Genomic DNA, 18,489 nt, shown 5'->3' on the forward strand with positions numbered 1-18,489 from the left:
ACCGACAACAACCCTCGCAACCGGGAAAGTAAGGCAGTCAGATTGGTTTTAAGTTCAAAGAAACTTCCGCCAACATAAGAATATAAGGTATAAGAACATAAACCCAAACATGTATCTGACAAGTGAATTTGACGCTTCATCAATTGTTTATCAACCTAAATCATTCAATCTGGATTTACTACATATTATTGATTCAATTAAAGTATCACGACATTACTTGAAGAAAACATAGTTTATATAGAGAGAGCGATGGTATCTGCATTATATTTACCGCGCTTAAACATGTGTTCCTCATGCCTCCTGTTATTTACTGCATTATTTGTGGTGATTTCTGGACAGAAAGATTCATCGAGTAATTCCGTTTCTACGGAATGTCAGAATTACCAAATTTCTTTTAGTGGATTATTAAGACAATTTTATACCTGTTGTCAGACGCCCACAACCACAGAGACAGTATCCCCATTCAAGGTAAGATGAGCTTAGGGGTGAAATCAAAACTCGACCAGTGGCCGACCGCTGGTTCCGGACGGTTCCGCCCGGTTGGAGCTGGTTTCTATTATTCTAAACAATGGAACGCGGTTTAACCGCCGGTGTCCGCCGATCAATCTGTGTTTGAGTTATGATTTCATTCCTTCATTCCTTACAATGTCTTCTCTTAATCAAAGTATACGAGTAATGTATATGTTTCTTTATTCCAGTTAATCTTACAAGTATATTGTGTGAATATCCAATGATTTCACATTATTTGTCTTTACTTACGTATTGTAATAATTGTGATTTTAAACACGATAAAGCTTAAAAGTCTATCATTTGTCATGTATGCTGCGCATAATGAATTGTTCAATCTTTGGTCACAGGCGTTTAGTACAATAACCGTATATGAAACATATTCTACAGATCCACAATCAGCGACAAAACAATTGCTCAAAACAATTCAAATGCAATTCATGCCAATAATAAGGCGAGCGATACGGATCTGTCATGAATTTCAATTAGAGACTCTGCCATGTATCTCACCTTTTCTCACTCCCCATCTTTGAATGTTGGGTCTCACGGTCCCGGATAGCATGGCTTTGACCAACATTGAAGGGGGGGGGGGGCGGATATTCACCAAAGTACTCTAACATTTTCCCTGATTGTAGCTTTTAAACGTACTGCTTTTTCTTTTTTTTTTTCTTTTTTTTTTTTTTTTTTTTGTTCTTTTAAATTCTTTAAAGAAGTTGAATTACATGAAAGAAATCTGCTACTTACACACTCTAAAGTGTGCTGAGGCTTGTGAATCAACGTCTAGGCGTTGTACCTGTGCGTAGGGAACAACAAATAATTGCGCTTTATAAAAATCGTTATATAGTGCCACCACAGATATATTGATGCCACCTGTTCATAGCTCCAAGGTTAAAATAAAATGCTTTTGAACTTCGCATTTCACAGTTCTTGAATTTGTACTTCTAACTACAGGACCCAGACATAATTGCAAATTTCCAGTGCAAGGAGAAGGAAACGAAGGCACAGTGGAAAAATGAAACCAAGATATTTAATTGTGCAGGACAAACTGGACAGAAAAACGCCATGGAAAGGTTGGTTTATTTATATTGTCTCTATTTTGCATCAATTCATTAAAAATATGTAATACTAGGCCGCCACCCGTCTTTCACGGTTTGTAATTGGGGGAAGATTTCAGTCAGTTTAAATTTATCTTGCTCCAGTGGCCTTCCCACCAAATTTCATGACCCTGCGACAATCTATGGCGAAGTTGCTCTGAATGATACCAAAATGACCTTGATATGTTTGGTCTAGCATCGGTGGTCAATCCCACCAAAATTTATTAACCTTCAACAATATATGGTGATTTGACACCGGATGACCCCAAAATGACCTTGACATTTTTGGTCTTGCTCGCTGGTCAATCCCACCAAATTTCACGAACCTGCTTTAATCTTTGGCGATTTGATACGTTAGAGACTGACCATGGCAACCTATGGGGAGTAGAGAGAGAGGTAATAGTCCACTAACAAATGCAAACTTGCTCTGGCTCGGACCAGACCAAGTTGCACCTACCCATCAAGTTTGAGGGCCATGCGACCTGTCAGTTTACGACTATAAGGGCGGACAGACAGAGAAACACACCAACTCACAGACAGACTACCAATATTATCATATACGATGAATAGGACGAAAAGGTGGCATCACAATATCTATACTATTTCATTCATATCCACACTATACAATTTCATTGCCCGGGAATTTGGAATATCGCATGTTCAGAGATGGCTGTTTTTATTCATTTTTATGGCCGATATTATGTTTAAAATAAAATCATGTGATTCGTGCTTGATAATTATTTTTTAACATAAAAGGCAAATTGTTGTGATTGCCGGAGTCATCCTTTAATTACTACCTCATCTCCCTTCCTTCAAATTGCTTTGTTAAATTTCGAATGTGATTGAATGTGTTATAATGTATAAATTTATTATAAACCTTCCCTGCAGATGTACCGCTCGTTGGGGGTGGCTTCCGCAGGATGAGGTTAAACCAGATTGCTGGGTGTGGTCAGAATGTTTCGCAGGGGCTTGTGAAAAGGAAGAAGAACAAATAGGGTATGTATATACAGGGTGTATCAAAATGATTGGTACCTATCAATATCCAGTGAACGTAGCCAACAAGACTGAGTCTGACACATAAAATGCATCATAACAGCAACAGTATTTGTAGTTTTATGTCATAAAAGCTCATCAAAGAATAAATCGTATTTTCAATTGATGGTCGGCTTTTCATCCAAGCTACATACACTTTAAGTACATATCATTAGATTTCTAAAGTGTACTTCAAGGACTGTTAAATATTTAAAAAAATATTAAAAATATCAAATTTTAATAATTTGTCATAAAATTTGCATTATATAACGAATTTCAAAAAATAAAAATATATTTGATGTCGGAAGGACATTCCTCATATTCAAAATACAATTTGATATGTCTGATGTGCTCCGGTCCCACAAAATATACTCTGCAAACGTTGCTATCCGATTCCTTAATGGTTCGCATAAAAACCCCTACAGCTACACATAACATGAAAGAGAACCAGATACAGGAATGGGCTTGTAAACAGCAATGGGCGTAGAAGTTTGGCAAATCAAAAATAATGTTATATTTTCTTTCTCCAGAACATCATTAAAGGAAGATTTTTGCGGTGACGGTCAATGTGATTTAAGGTTATTAATTATTTTAAACTGTTGTGATTTGGTAGTTCACAGCATCTTACGAATGGTAGTGAGCTTTGGCAAAAACTGCATTGCTCAATTCATAGCGAGCGTGTAGAAGAATTAAAATACCACAGATACACTTTTATAGGTGCTGCGGTTCTTGCGTTACGTTGTAAAGAGGGCTGAATCAACAACACTTTTGAAAAACGTACTTAACTCATTAACAACAATAAATTAAGCAAGTTTGCAAAGTATATGATTTGTAGAATGAACTTTTGCAAAACATCAAGACGTTAATTTTCAATAATATATTGATATAGATAATGAAAATCGATTTTTAGGTTGCTTCGACCAACAATACCTCGTCTACCCTTAAATGAAACCAGTGATTCCTGTCCCATAGACTGCTGTCCTCAAGCGAATCCTGAAAAATGCCAGGGGCTGAATATCACATGTACTGATCCATGCTGTGGACAGCCACAGTGCTGTAACATTAACTCAGGTTCGGTATTCTCAGATCTTTTCAGGGGACTTTGGCAAACTATTATATGGATAAATGTAGGTGTAGTAGGTTTTATTGTACTCCTTAATATCTGTTGTTGTTGCTGTTGTGTGTGCTGTGCAAGGAGATGTTGTAAAAAATATAGGAGAGATAAACACGATAAACATGGTAAAAATAAAGAGAAGAATACACCAGTTTAGCGCAATCTAACACATACACCACTCTATACACGGTTGTTTCAATTTTCTAATAATGTTCAATTAATACCAATAGCTATCACATTAATATATACGTATAATTTAAGCTATTTTCCACGTATATTTTCGTTTCTTTATCAACTGATTCATCTTTTTATGCTTTTTTGTTTTAATTTTTGTTTTAATTTTTATTCTATAAAATGTATATTTGTGTTCAAGTTGAGGGCGCTATTTTCATATATTTTAAATTTAATTTAGCCAAATATTATAAGTTATGCCTTACATTTCATGATAAAAAAAGGGTTTTGAAAATTGCCTTATTATTTGTTAACACTATATCAGTGTCTACACCTTGTAAAGATGAAAACACGATTTTAGATAAATAGCGCCATCAGTGTTCACTTGTTCTTAAAAATGACATAGTTTTACATGTCATCAAACAAACGTGTATACACTACTAATATTTCCGAGGACCTGAAAAAAATGACAAAATGTCCTCGGTGTGTCGATACGTTGTCATGTCAATTGCTCAAAATGTCGGTAATACCGAACAAGTGTTAAAACGGTTAACACAGTGAGGACGTAAGCTATAGAGGGGGTAGTAGTAGTGCCGACTGGAAATTCTGAAAAGCGACGATGACTGAGATATTTTGGCTCAACATGTGTTTTTGTGACTTTTGGATGTCAACCTTAATTTTTGCTCTGAATAATGGAGGCCATATGACTATTTTAAATCTGTGAACAAAAATATTCCGTCATACCACATTGAGGCAAAATATTTTTTCATGATTTTTATCATTTTTTGCCAAAAATGCCCATTTCTTACACTATTTTTGGTGCAAAAATGTATTTATTTGACCAGGAATGTTTATCAATGTATTATGCTGAATGTGATAATAATGAAAAAGTATATAGTGGCATATTTCTGTGACCCATAGTTTTTGACCTATAACCTTAGGCCATTTCAACATGAAATACATATTCCATTCTCGGTCATGAACACTAAGTGGCTACTTTATGTGAAATAACTTAGATTTCAGTATTTCCCCATACCAGATGACTCAGTTTGACCTGGTACTTCAGGAAATTGCCAAGAAGACCGTAAGTCCACTTGGCCCCTCAACATGTATACACTAAGTTACGTATAGTTTCTTGGGATTTTATAATGTTTAATACATGTTCCAGGGTGAAAACATCATGAAATGTGGTGAAAGATTTGTTTTGGCCCCTGAACATTTATAAAACATTACCAAACTATCCGAAACTATACGCAACTTAAGTGTATACATGTTGAGGGGCCAAGTGGACTTACGGTCTTCTGGCGCTCAGGTCTTCAAATTTATAACACAGGCTTTTTAATATAGTAAGTCCAGTTTTGCCTATTTACAGGTGTGCATCCTAAAAAGGGGAAAACTAATTAAACTTGCTGGTTATAATATAGGTATTCATTACAAAACGGTCTGTTTCTGAGACCTGAAAATATTAACTTGACTGCTGCAATAATTATACATACATGTATATACTTATCATATTACTATTATTTTGTAAATTTATATTACAAATAAAATTTATTTTTGTAAAGATGTAAGTTATTTATGATGATGGAATAAACATATCACCAAGCAAGTGGCTGATAAAATAATTTGAAACTAAGTTATTTTAAGTGTTTGTTTGAGGTTCGAATTATTGCCATATTTGAGAATCCCGCAATCTTTCCATCCGCCCTTGATTTGTCACGCCTTTCCATGTTAACATAGCCTATACTCTCCGCATCAATTAACATACATTGTTAATAGTCCGCTTCTTTGTTGAAGTGAAATACGTGTAAAAGATCAGATTCCCGATCAGAACTGTGTTTTGTTTTGCTTTGGTCACCTCGTGTGCTGTTACTAAAAACAAGGAAGTTTGTATAGGGTTCCCACGATACCCTAGAAAGTTCGGTTTAAATACGTTTCGATTGCATCTTTACTTTCGGTACCAATGGTGAACCACGTACTTATTTCATAATAAAAACGTTGTAAAATAGTAAACAAAGAAAGGAATCAGGACTCAGTATAAGGATAGTATAACAAAATACGATTGCCGGACATATATGTTTCTTTCCCACTACAGTATAATGACATTATATAAACGGCCTTATTTCTTATAAATTTATAAATAGTATTTCAATATTAAAAACAGATACGTTACCATTTTTGTAACGGATAACAACTGAAAATAATTGGGTAGATGAATGTTCTCTTATGTGATGAATCAAGCAGACTTCAGGGCTATATTATACATGTGTGACATAGAATAATGGTCTTAGAGTTTAGAAAAAATCCAGGTCTATTAGTGAGAAAACCCTTACGTTACCTAAATTCCACTCCCCTCGAAAGATAAGACTCCGTGATAAATCAAGGCAAATATCATACAGACTGTGATTAATTGATTGATCAAGTATGGGTATTAAATCGGTGACAGTTTGTACACTTGCACGATTAAGGAAAAGGCGGGAAAAGGCTGAACAGATACGTTACGACAGATACGCCCCCCCCCCCAATATGTACCAGTTATATTGCTCAAAAAGTATTGTTAAAAATCACCCATGCATTGCTTCGTGTTCTGAACCTATTAAAGTTTTGTATGACTTTCATGAAGTTGGTATTTTGTCATTTCTGAGATCAAGCGTTGACACTTTAGCAGCAAAAGCAGCAACAGCAGACGCAACAGCAGATAGACACCAGGACAATACAAACACCCACTCCAATCAAAATATACCTCCATTGGTTACCCACTAGGAACGATAGGTTCATACAACAACTAGGTTCACTGCAACATATGTCTGCACACGTGCTATTAGTGACACTACATTCAAAGTTTACTTCCGGGCAGCAGTCTATAGCACATTCCTCTACGTTTTCTTTGTGATCGCATCGGCCGTCACCGCAGAAGCCTTCTTTAACGGCAGACCTGGTATAAGGAGAAAAAAGCGTTATAGTTCAGTTATGTTTTGGTGGGCTTTTGATTGGAGTTCTTCACGTACCAAGAATAGGGGCCAGCAGTCAGGATCAAAATCTTTTTCCCCCTGCCTTTCCTTATTTATCAAGAAGCCACCGTATCATGATTAGGTATTTACAAGTTTTCATTAAGTTCCCATTCAACATGTTCAACATATCTAAGCACAAAACATACCTACACACCCACCACCACTAGACGATGTTTTGGATGAGAAAGCGGACATTTTGGTTAGAAACGGCCAGGAAACGGCCAAAATGGAAATAATTTAAATTTTCTCATTCTTTTGGTTTGAGCTCAGCAGCAGGGATTACTAATTCTCATCAGTTTTAATAAGACAATAATGATTGACACACACACCACGAAGTTTCTCTTTCCATTTTGGCCGTTTCTCACGAAAATGTCCGTTTTCTCATTCAAAATTTCCTTTGCCAATGCAAACTCACCCCACTCACCCCTCCACACACCCCACATTCACACCCCACTCCCCACCCGGAAACACACTCTCCCTTCCTCAGTCTCCATTTTCTTCCCTCCAAAAGACATAGAGTCTGACTTTCAATGTTCCACTTATTGTCTATGTTTAGTTCGTTAAACGTTTAGTTCGTTAAAATTTAGTTTGTTAAGGGATGAGTCTATAGGAATAACGACCAAACAAAGAAATTCTTGTTTAAGCCGTAATATTGTAGTCTTTCAACCCTTTCACAACTTCAGCTGTGTAACTTACAAAAATTCCCGCTAAAAAGTGGTTCTTTTAATTTTAGAAAATACATTAATAATCGCATTGGACTTTTCGTACTGATCGTACTATAAGTGACCACCAGCCTATAATGTTCTAATCACACTATAGACTGGGATTACATGTGACGTCATTGCCAGGCAATTGGTCTCTATTGTTCCTTGTCCGGAAATATGATCACGCAGTCAGGGACCGTGCTTTTAAAACTCCCGCCAGATCACAATAAGGCCATTGAACTGCGTAGTAGCCATACGTACTCATTGAAGTATAACGGTAGCACGTTCCCTTACCGACTCATTATTAATGTGTGGAAAGGGGTCAGGGACGGCATTCTGATCATTCTAATCCTTTCTTTTGAGGTCAATAGATAAAAGAAAGGCCTTGAACACAGGTGCCGAGTTGTAGATAATATTTAATCATCAAAGCTGGTGGCATAAGAAATTTCGAGGAGGCAGCGCTTATTATTTCTTGTAAACACAATCTAATGTGGTACTCACTACATGTAGAAGGCCGGCGGGTCTGCAAATTAGTGCATGAAGCTAGTAAAGATATAGCTTTATGTTCAGTTTAATCAATTAAAATACTATGGCTGGATATCAAAAAAAATCGCGAGGCATTAAGTATGACCAGTCCCTTCTCAATTGAATAGGCCCCGAGATTAGACTTTCCTTTCCAAAAATAAATTATATGGCCTAGAGGACATGATATAGGCCTAATCTAAACCCATATTCGGTATCCAGAAACCTTCACAGTCTGAGCTTGCACTCGCATCGCATTAAACTAGACAAAGTTCGCTAAACTGAGGCCTGCTTCAATTGCCAACCTTTATCGAGGGGCGAGTTTGAGGTTTCATAGTCATCTATTACCTATACCATTTTCACCCCGATGTGGCAGTGATGTCAACGCGTTGTGAACAGCTGTTTCGCTCGCGCATCTATGCGGTGTCTTTAAGCGCGTGCGTATATGTACACCAGCGCCAGAACTCCAGCGAGTGATGCTGCGCCTAATAAAATTCGTTTCATATCTCTTTCCCGCCATGAGTGTCGCAAAATACATCATCTCCCCGGGGGAGTACAGAGTTATGTTCATTGCATTCTGGAAAACGGACATTTCGGCTGGTGCCTTCATCACAAAAAAGGAATCCCCGATCATCGCGATAATGGCGCGCGATCACGAACACCCGGCAAGCGGCAGAGCGTTTCAACCAATGACAAGTTTTGATTGTGTCCGTTTGTCTGCAATGCGCGTGCGCCACGCCGCTCATTGCAACCGGCATGGTAGTATGAAACCAGCACAGAGGAGTAAGATATCTTACTCCTTTGTGGAAACCAGCTTTATACTGATGTGACGTCACTGTCACATCAGGGTGAAATATAGTCTCGGTACCAGCCGGTTTGTGCTCCTCCGTCACCGTTAGTGACGGAGGAGCACACACCGGCTGGTACCAAGACTAGGTGAAATGGTATTGAACAACGCAAACCAGCCAAATTTGTCATAAGTTTGAATAGCCATTAGAACAACCGTGAATATAGTTATAAAAACAGGGAAAATCTGTTCCAACTGACCAGCAGGGAACCAAAGGATGGATCCAAAAGGATACAACAGTGTCACACTAGCAATGGATAAAATTAAAAACAGGGAAAATATGACACAACATCCAATGGGGGAGTAACACAAAATATATAAACAGAGTTAAAAACCCGACGTTTCGAAAAGACAAAACTTTTCTTTTTCAAGGAGTAAAAATGAGACCTGCTCTCAATATAGTGGAGACCAGTGGAGACCGTGAATATAGTGTCAGAAAGTCTTACACATCTTAGTATAACCTTGTGGTTAGTGTGATACTGAATGCAGCGCCATATTTGGAATATATTCGTACACGGTGTGGGAAAATAGTTGCTCAAATGTAGGCTAAGTAGGCCTAAATCATGAAAATCGCTTAATCGGAATAATACTAACCAGTAACGGACACTGAGACAGCACTACGTTTGAAGTTTGAGGTAAGTAAAGCTTTTCCTTGTTATAAAAAACAAGGAAAAGGCAGTCATTTTTATCACAACGCGATATTTTAAAAAGTACATTTTGAGAGGGCCTACGCTGGTTCTTTTGATTCTAGTGTAAAATCTGTTCATCACATGTAGTCCGATTTGGTATCTATGGTCTCATCAAAGTCTTGAGAACTCTTTTTGATGTTATGTTGGTTAACAAAAACGATACTGTTAAAAATAGCGGTATTTATGCAAGCGACGTATCTATTGTGTAAAATGCATTGAAAATTGTCGGCTAAAGAGGGCATAAATTAAAATCGCGAAGAGTAATAGCAACAATAACTATCTACATTCCAAGCGGAAACGCTCTTCAAAAACATACCACCTTTTTCGGGCAATCGCTGAAACCGAAATATGAAATTCCAGGCCATCTGTAAAAAAGTGCGTGAGCAGAAATGACCATGAACTTGGGTCACCGAAACAAGTGTTTATATTGGTGTCAGGCCTATCATAGTGATACAACAATTAGCCCCCAATAATGGCTTTCATTTGAACCGTTATTTGTTAAACTGCGATTTTTACTTTTTGAGAAATCAATGAATGTATCAAAAAACTTTTCGAAAGTCGATTTAAAATGGCATAACCCGTTAAAGTTTAGTTCATTAATCATGTTAATGTTTTGTTCGTTAAAGTTTGTTTCGTTAAAGTTTAGTTCGTTAAAATAGAGAGACGTGTACCCAGGCGTGAAAAGGGTGCTTGTTTCAAATGTGGTGTTATTGTAAAGCTGATATGCAACACGATATGAACATGTCACAAATAATTGAGATATAGATGCTTGAAAATCTTTCCAAACTTTTGTTGAGGAGTTTATGTGTGATAGTACATGTCGAGGGTTGACAAACAGAAGGCCTTAACGGATGAGCCTATAGGAATAACGACCAAACAAAGAAATTCTTGTTTATGCCGTAATATTGTAGTCTTTCAACCCTTTCACAACTTCAGCTGTGTAACTTACAAAAATTCCCGCTAAAAAGTGGTTCTTTTAATTTTAGAAAATACATTAATAATCGCATTGGACTTTTCGTACTGATCGTACTATAAGTGACCACCAGCCTATAATGTTCTAATCACACTATAGACTGGGATTACATGTGACGTCATTGCCAGGCAATTGGTCTCTATTGTTCCTTGCCCGGAAATATGCCCACGCAGTCAGGGACCGTGCTTTTAAAACGACCGCCTGATCACAATAAGGCCATTGAACTGTGTAGTGGCCATACGTACTCGTTGAACTATAACGGTAGCACGTTCCCTTACCGACTCATTATTAATGTGTGGAAAGGGGTCAGGGACGGTATTCTGATCATTCTAATCCTTTCTTTTGAGGTCGAATAGATAAAAGAAAGGCCTTGAACACAGGTGCCGGGTTGTAGATAATATTTAATCATCAAAGCTGCTGGCATAAGAAATTTCGAGGATGCAGCGCTTATTATTTCTTGTAAACACAATCTAATGTGGTACTCACTACATGTAGAAGGCCGGGCGGGTCTGCAAATTAGTGCATGAAGCTAGTAAAGATATAGCTTCATGTTTAGTTTAATCAATTAAAATACTATGGCAGGATATAAAAAAAATCGCGAGGCATTCTTTCTTGTTATGGACGACAAGTATTAATTTTTATATTATTATGACAAAATCCAGTCCCTTCTCAATTGAATATGCTCCGAGATTAGACTTTCCTTTCCAAAAAATAAATTATATGGCCTAGAGGACATGATATAGGCCTAATCTAAACTCATATTCTGTATCCAGAAACCTTCACAGTCCGAGCGGCGTTTGCACTCGCATCGCATTAAACTAGACAAATTTCGCTAAACTGAGGCCTGCTTCAATTGCCAACCTTTATCGAGGGGCGAGTATGAGGTTTCATAGTCATCTATTACCTATACCATTTTTCACCCCGATGTGGCAGTGATGTCAACGCGTTGTGAACAGCTGTTTCGCTCTCGCATCTATGTGGTATCTTTAAACGCGTGCGTATGTACACCAGCGCCATCGAACTGCAGCGAGTGATGCTGCACCTAATAAAATTCGTATAATGGCCCCAGCATACTGTCCTGCCGCTTGCCGCTGCGGCAGGCGGCAGAGCGTTTCAACCAATGACAAGCCTTGATTGTGTCCGATTGTCTGCAATGCGCGTGCGCCACGCCGCTCATTACAAGCGGCAGGGTAGTATGAAACCAGCTTTATACTGACATGACCCCGGATGTGACGTCACTGTCACATCAGGGTGAAATGGTATTGAACAACGCAAACCAGCCAAATTTGTCATAAGTTTGAACAGCCATTAGAAAAAACCGTGAATATAGTGTCAGAAAGTCTTACACATCTTAGTATAACCTTGTCGTTAGTGTGATACTGAATGCAGCGCCATATTTGGAATATATTCGTACACGGTGTGGGCAAATAGTTGGTCAAATCTAGGCTAAGTAGGCCTAAATCATGAAAATCGCTTAATCTGAATAATACCAACCAGTAACGGACATTGAGACAACGCTACTTGAGAAGTTTGAGGTAAGTAAAGCTTTTCCTTGTTATAAAAAACAAGGAAAAGGCAGTCATTATCACAACGCGATATTTAAAAAAAGTACATTTTGAGAGGGCCTACGCTGGTTCTTTTGATTCTAGTTTAAAATCTGTTCATCACATGCAGTCCGATTTGGTATCTATGGTTTCATCAAAGTCTTGAGAACTAATTTGGATGGTATGTTGGTTAACAAAAACGATACTGTTAAAAATTATTTATGCAAGCGACGTATCTATTGTGTAAAATGCATTGAAAATTGTCGGCTAAAGAGGGCATAAATTAAAATCGCGAAGAGTAATAGCAACAATAACTATCTACATTCCAAGCGGAAACGCTTTTCAAAAGCATACCACCTTTTTCGGGCAATCGCTGAAACCGAAATATGAAATTCCAGGCCATCTGTAAAAAAGTGCGTGAGCAGAAATGACCATGAACTTGGGTCACCGAAACAAGTGTTTATATTGGTGTCAGGCCTTTTATAGTGATACAACAATTAGCCCCCAATTATGGCTTTCATTTGAACCGTTATTTGTTAAACTACGATTTATACTTTTTGAGAAATCAATGAATGTATCAAAAAACTTTTCGAAAGTCGATTTAAAATGGCCTAATCCGTTAACTCACTTTTGGCCATTTTGAGATTTTGGTACCAAAATAATCTGTTATACCCACAGATTCTTAAAATCATAAGCCTTAACTCAATTCAACTTCCTATTGCATGTATAGCACAATAATACTTGGTCACATCTCAATGCAAAATATTATTTTTACTAATTTTTCTCAAAAAGGCACTTTTTGAGTTAAGACCTTCTGGTTGTCAACCCTCGATGTATGATACTGTTTTCTTACCTCTAAGTATAACTTTTAAAAGTTTAAAATACGTTGCCATCTCAATTGTTTTTAAAATTCTAGCAGGAGTTTTACAAGAGATGATCATGATGATGAATGTTTTAAACGTCAAGTTCCGCACTTCTACCGATTGAATGTAAACCTCTAAACGAAGGAAAATCTTTAACTCACCCAAGGTTTAATTCTTCTTTTTGACATGCTCCAGTATAGCAAGTAGACCACATCCAACATGTGTCCTCAGCTACGAAACCCCACCGCCTATCACAACTGCATATTATCAGAAATACAAAATGGTGATAACGGTTTATAACCATCTCTTATTCGTCAGTATAGGGAAATCACAAGAAATATATATATAGATATATATAACAAGTTTACTTTACAAGTGACTAACTTTGGAATTTAGAGTGCTCAAACCCATTACAGGTGAGCTATAGAAACAAATTCAAAGTATAGACCTCTGGCAAGGCAACCGTTACTTAAAGTTTCACGGAATACCCTCACTTACGATCATTGGGTAAACCGATCATCAGACGGATAGTTTGTCATGATTTCAAATTTACAGAAATGTTTATACGAGTATATACATTCTGTGGTGTCAAAATCATGACGAACCAAGCCAACCAGAACAGTCTCTACTCCAAAAAGTAGTCGAGAGACCTCAACCACTAAAAATAGTAGGGGCGTATGATAACAAGTTTACTTTACAAGTGACTAACTTTGGAATTTAGAGTGCTCAAACCCATTACAGGTGAGCTATAGAAACAAATTCAAAGTATAGACCTCTGGCAAGGCAACCGTTACTTAAAGTTTCACGGAATACCCTCACTTACGATCATTGGGTAAACCGATCATCAGACGGATAGTTTGTCATGATTTCAAATTTACAGAAATGTTTATACGAGTATATACATTCTGTGGTGTCAAAATCATGACGAACCAATCCAACCAGAACAGTCTCTACTCCAAAAGTAGTCGAGAGTGCTCAACCACTAAAAATAGTGGGGGCGTATTATAACAAGTTTACTTTACAAGTGACTAACTTTGGAATTTAGAGTGCTCAAACCCATTACAGGTGAGCTATAGATATATATAGATAATGTGTTCTAAGAACAAGGAATTAACATTTATTACCTGTGTCTGGCGTTGTTTTGTCCTTCTGTACCATTGCAGTTGAAAAATATTTCATTGAGTGTGCCGAAGGCATTGACAGGATTGCAGTCAAAATTTGGAACCTTTTTCTGATATAAAAAAGCAAATAATAAATTGTGATTTGTAAAGGTCGTATAGACAGAAGAAGAAGAAAAGGGGAGAAAGAAAAGAAGGAACAGAAGAACAAGAACAAGAACAAGAACAACAAGAAGAAGAAGAACAAGAACAAGAAGAACGCGCCCTGAATCGAGACTCGACTTTTCAAAAATGAAATGACTCAATTCATATTCTCAAATTTTCCCATAGAGAATATTATGACTGCTAGAAATGACTTGACTCGTTTCAACTCTGCTGGGTTCAGTGACCATAATTAAACCCCGGGAATGTGTTTAAGCAATATGGCCATCTTTTCCATTGACCTACCTTCTGACCTTCTCCTCCTTGCCGAGGCTGTCCCACCTGTCTAGTTTCTTCACAACAAATATAATGGTATTGCAAGGATCTTCCAATTGAATACACTGAATTCCTACATTCTGTACTAGGCGTTGTCGGTTCTATAGGCAATTTCTGTGGCTGTCTGATAAGTCGATGCTCTCTAGCCGCTACATTTGTTGGTGAACCCACGAGTAAAAACACACTTGAAAGTAATAATGAAGACACACTAATTGACCAACTTATAAAATCAGTTTTTAAAATCATTTTGAAGATATTATAATGATTTAAACAAATTGAAGAAATTATATATGCCACTACTTGAGTGAAGAATGAAGTTGTGTGTGTTTTAACTTCAACAGGAAGGGGCTAGGGTTTTACTTCGCTATAGAGTGCCTTAATTTGTTCAAATGCTACTGCTGTTTGCAGCATGCTACAGGAATAGTTCAGTCATCGAATTATGAACAGCGTTCGAAAAAACCTGGTTACCCACCGAATTTGAAACGAGCGACCTTCATATGTTTGAAATTCTACTTTCGTCATGATAATATACTTCAAATATGTAGAAGAATTTGTATTCAAGGTATTCAAAAAAGTAGTAAGGTTTTACTTCAGTGTAACAGTAGGACTATAGTACAATTTTACTTTGACAAGACGTTGGAAAAAGAGTTTTGAATGCATCATTTGTTATTGCAATACTTAAGTTTGTTCTGGTAACTTGCTGCAATTATGTTATTAGGAGGGAAGGGGTGAATTATAGTCAATTTGGCAGTAGTATTTCCTTCATATCATATCATTAAGCAGCTGTATGATGAGTGTGCATCCTCACAGGTCCCTGACAGTAAATTTCGATGATGCCTGCCGTCTTTCCCCAACTCGATGAAACAAGCGATTCCCGCTGTTGTTTTGGTTCCACGCCGCGCCAGCACCCCCGGTACTAGCATGGAGGCTGGCGACCGTCGATCGACGGTCGCCAACACCCCCGAACGCGCCCAGCACCATGACTACGCGATCAGCATCGCGTACAGTACGCGTGTCCGGCTGTCAATCATCCGGGGTCAATCACCTCGAGCTTAACAACGATATCTGAATAGACTATTGCCAAGTCTTACGTGTTGGTCGTGTAAATTTAGGTTAATTCTCAAGATTTGGGAGCACGTGTGGCCGAGTGGATAAGGCGCCCGACTCATAATCCATAGGTTGCGAGTTCGAGCCCCGCTCGTGCCAACGTGTTGTGTCCTTGGGCAAGGCACTTTATCCTCATTGCCTACTGGGGGATGGGATTGGGGTTGTGTTGGATTGGATGTTTGTATAGTTGTTTGTTTTAATGTTGCAATATTGGCGCTGATTAAGCTGCTGCCTGCAAATTGCATTGTGTCTGTTTAGGTGTGTTTAATGTACAATTCTAACAATTTGACCTGCGGGTCACCATTAGAGTTTGAAATAAAACCTTCCTAAAAAATGATTGAAAGAATATTTTGTTGTATTCTTCGCCGGGATCGCGAGATTGTTGGTCGATTTGATGTATTTAATAAATGATGGGCTAAATTAAATTAGCTGTTCAACATTTGTAAAAAAAATACTTTATAGACAGGCTTGGAAAGTCTAACCGTGGATGCAGCAAGATACAATTTTACGGGAAATTTTCTTGCTCGAACGCGGAGCACGGACGCGATACAGCGGGTAGAAATCGCGGTAGTATTCCAGGATACGCAATGGCAGGATAATGGCGGCTTATAAACCTATTATATTATTTGACTAGCTGTCATATCCCAACTTACCTTATCCCTAGTATCCTGAGACATTATTGCATGATCTACCACGGTAATGCGTCATAGTAAATGAATTATTACGATGTGTGTACGTAATATCATTATGCCCCATATTACGATTATATTACGAAACTTGAACCGAGTAACAGAGTTACACAATAATTGTCATAATCAAGCTACCCAAGACTGACGCTTTCACCTGTTTGGTAAACTTGCCTATAGGTCATTAAACAATAAATCGTAGTCATTTCAGGAGGATCTTATGCTGAATTTGGAAAAGGCAGGCGTTTCAATAGATAACAAAGCTGACAGGTACAAATATTGTCAACAAGGCAATTGTCCTGATTGTCGACAAGCACGGATCAATAATTGTCGACAAAAAATAATCATTACAAAAATTAGAGAAATACTTAAGATATGCTTAACATCGACAATATTTGCCATTAAATAACTGCTTCGATCTTCTCTTTCATTCATAAGTGGTGCAGAACTGCAGATTATCTTTTCATTATAAATTCCAATATTCTGATAATGAATAATTGGGGTAAGCACGAGATCCTCGGTCATGTCGGTCTCTACTTGCTTCATTGTGTGTCAGTGTGTTGTTATGTTGGAGTCCTTGGAAGTGACGTAAAGCAAACTCCGGCCTCCCCCCTTCCCACACCCCAACGTAACATAGTACATTCATACCACTGGCGATACGTCTTTGGCGCATCTCGTTAGAGATAGGAATACATCAGTTTAGTGCCCACCAACACACCCCACCCTCCACACGCACCCCACACACACATGTTTGTGCTGGTGCTCTGCTTATCAAGGTAGATCAGAGCATGAGGCTAGCTTCATGATCAGAGGGGTCGGATGAGGGCATGACATTGCAGTGATTGCAAAAAAATACTTACATAAATAAAGCTGACATACCAGATGAATTGTATGGGCTCTATCAAGGAGATCCCAAGGCTTGATATCAGGCGTGTCAATTCCGGCCGCCCCATATGCGTGATTTTTCTTGGGAGGGGGAGCTGCCCAAAACTCGTTTTGATATATCATTGGCCTTAACTGCAGAGCCACAAGACGTACCTTTAGAAATGTAATTGCGAATATTTGCTTCCTTGACTCATTTCCTATACGGACGTTTATAATATAAAGTCAAAACGTAGAATGCGTTTTTTAAGTTGCCACAACTTTAATCGTCTTTAATCGTTTTAATCGTCTTTAACACGGTTGTAGTACGTGATTTTTAATACCTATTCTGAAGGACCTGGTTCGTCCTAAGAACTACTTTAAATACGTTTTTCACGTTCTGTAAACGTTATTATAACGTCGCTAAATAACGTTTTTAAAACTTAAAAACCCTTTTCAGAATTTTCTCTTATCTGGGGTTAAGGTGCCTTATCCTGGGTTTAGATGCCTTATCTGAGGTTTACGACCCTTATCTAGAGTTAAGGCACCTTATGTGGCATGTTGTATGATTTTATCTATTGTAGATTATTACTTTTGTATTATACTGCTTATTGAATTTATTTGTAATTAGAATTTTGCTGTTGTTTTAAAAACCTCTGTTTTTTATAGCGCCTAGAGGCCGCCTTTGCATGCATTAGTGCGCTTTTAATAACGGTCTATTATTATTATTATTATTATTATTATTATGTGGGGTTTAGCTGCCTTATCCGGGGTGTATGTTCCTTATTTAGAGTTAAGGCGCATTATTTTGGGTTTGGACTGCTTTATCGGGGGTCTACGTCCCTTATCTGGGGTTTACGGTGCATTATCTGGGGTTTAGATGCCTTATCTGGGTTTAGACTGCGATATGCTAAGGTTAAGGCATCTTAGCCACAGGTAAGGAACGTAAACTCAGGATAAGGCCGTCTAAACCACAGATAAGGCGCCTTATCCCTAGATTTAACCCCCATATAAGGGACATGAACCCCAGATAAGGCGGAAATGACATACTTATGCTTCTCCTCTCATTCAAAAATCACATTTACGCTCTACCAAATGGGGGCCATCTTGGATTTCTGGGCAAAAATTATGTTATAACGTCAAATTAATGTCAGATTCGGATTTATTGG

At 38.0% G+C, this 18,489-nt stretch overlaps 2 protein-coding genes across 2 annotated transcripts; one reads left to right on the top strand and one right to left on the bottom strand.

Moving 5' to 3' along the window:
- The first annotated feature begins 282 nt into the window (after window positions 1-282).
- Window positions 283-3,948, top strand: LOC140141667 (uncharacterized). The gene is made up of 4 exons (XM_072163579.1): window positions 283-468; window positions 1,459-1,577; window positions 2,490-2,669; window positions 3,577-3,948. Exons 1-4 carry the CDS (start codon window positions 283-285, stop codon window positions 3,902-3,904), a joined length of 813 nt encoding a protein of 270 aa, XP_072019680.1. The 3' UTR covers window positions 3,905-3,948.
- Window positions 3,949-5,432: 1,484 nt separating this feature from the next.
- On the bottom strand, window positions 5,433-14,980 carry LOC140140781 (uncharacterized). The gene is made up of 4 exons (XM_072162525.1): window positions 14,637-14,980; window positions 14,196-14,302; window positions 13,233-13,328; window positions 5,433-6,853 (listed from the first exon to the last, which is right to left on the bottom strand). The coding sequence occupies exons 1-4, from the start codon at window positions 14,910-14,912 to the stop codon at window positions 6,580-6,582; spliced, it is 753 nt and encodes a 250-aa protein (XP_072018626.1). The 5' UTR covers window positions 14,913-14,980; the 3' UTR covers window positions 5,433-6,579.
- Between the last annotated feature and the right edge of the window lie 3,509 nt (window positions 14,981-18,489).

Source organism: Amphiura filiformis, chromosome 19 (assembly GCF_039555335.1).
Source record: "Amphiura filiformis chromosome 19, Afil_fr2py, whole genome shotgun sequence".
NCBI classification, from domain to species: domain Eukaryota; kingdom Metazoa; phylum Echinodermata; class Ophiuroidea; order Amphilepidida; family Amphiuridae; genus Amphiura; species Amphiura filiformis.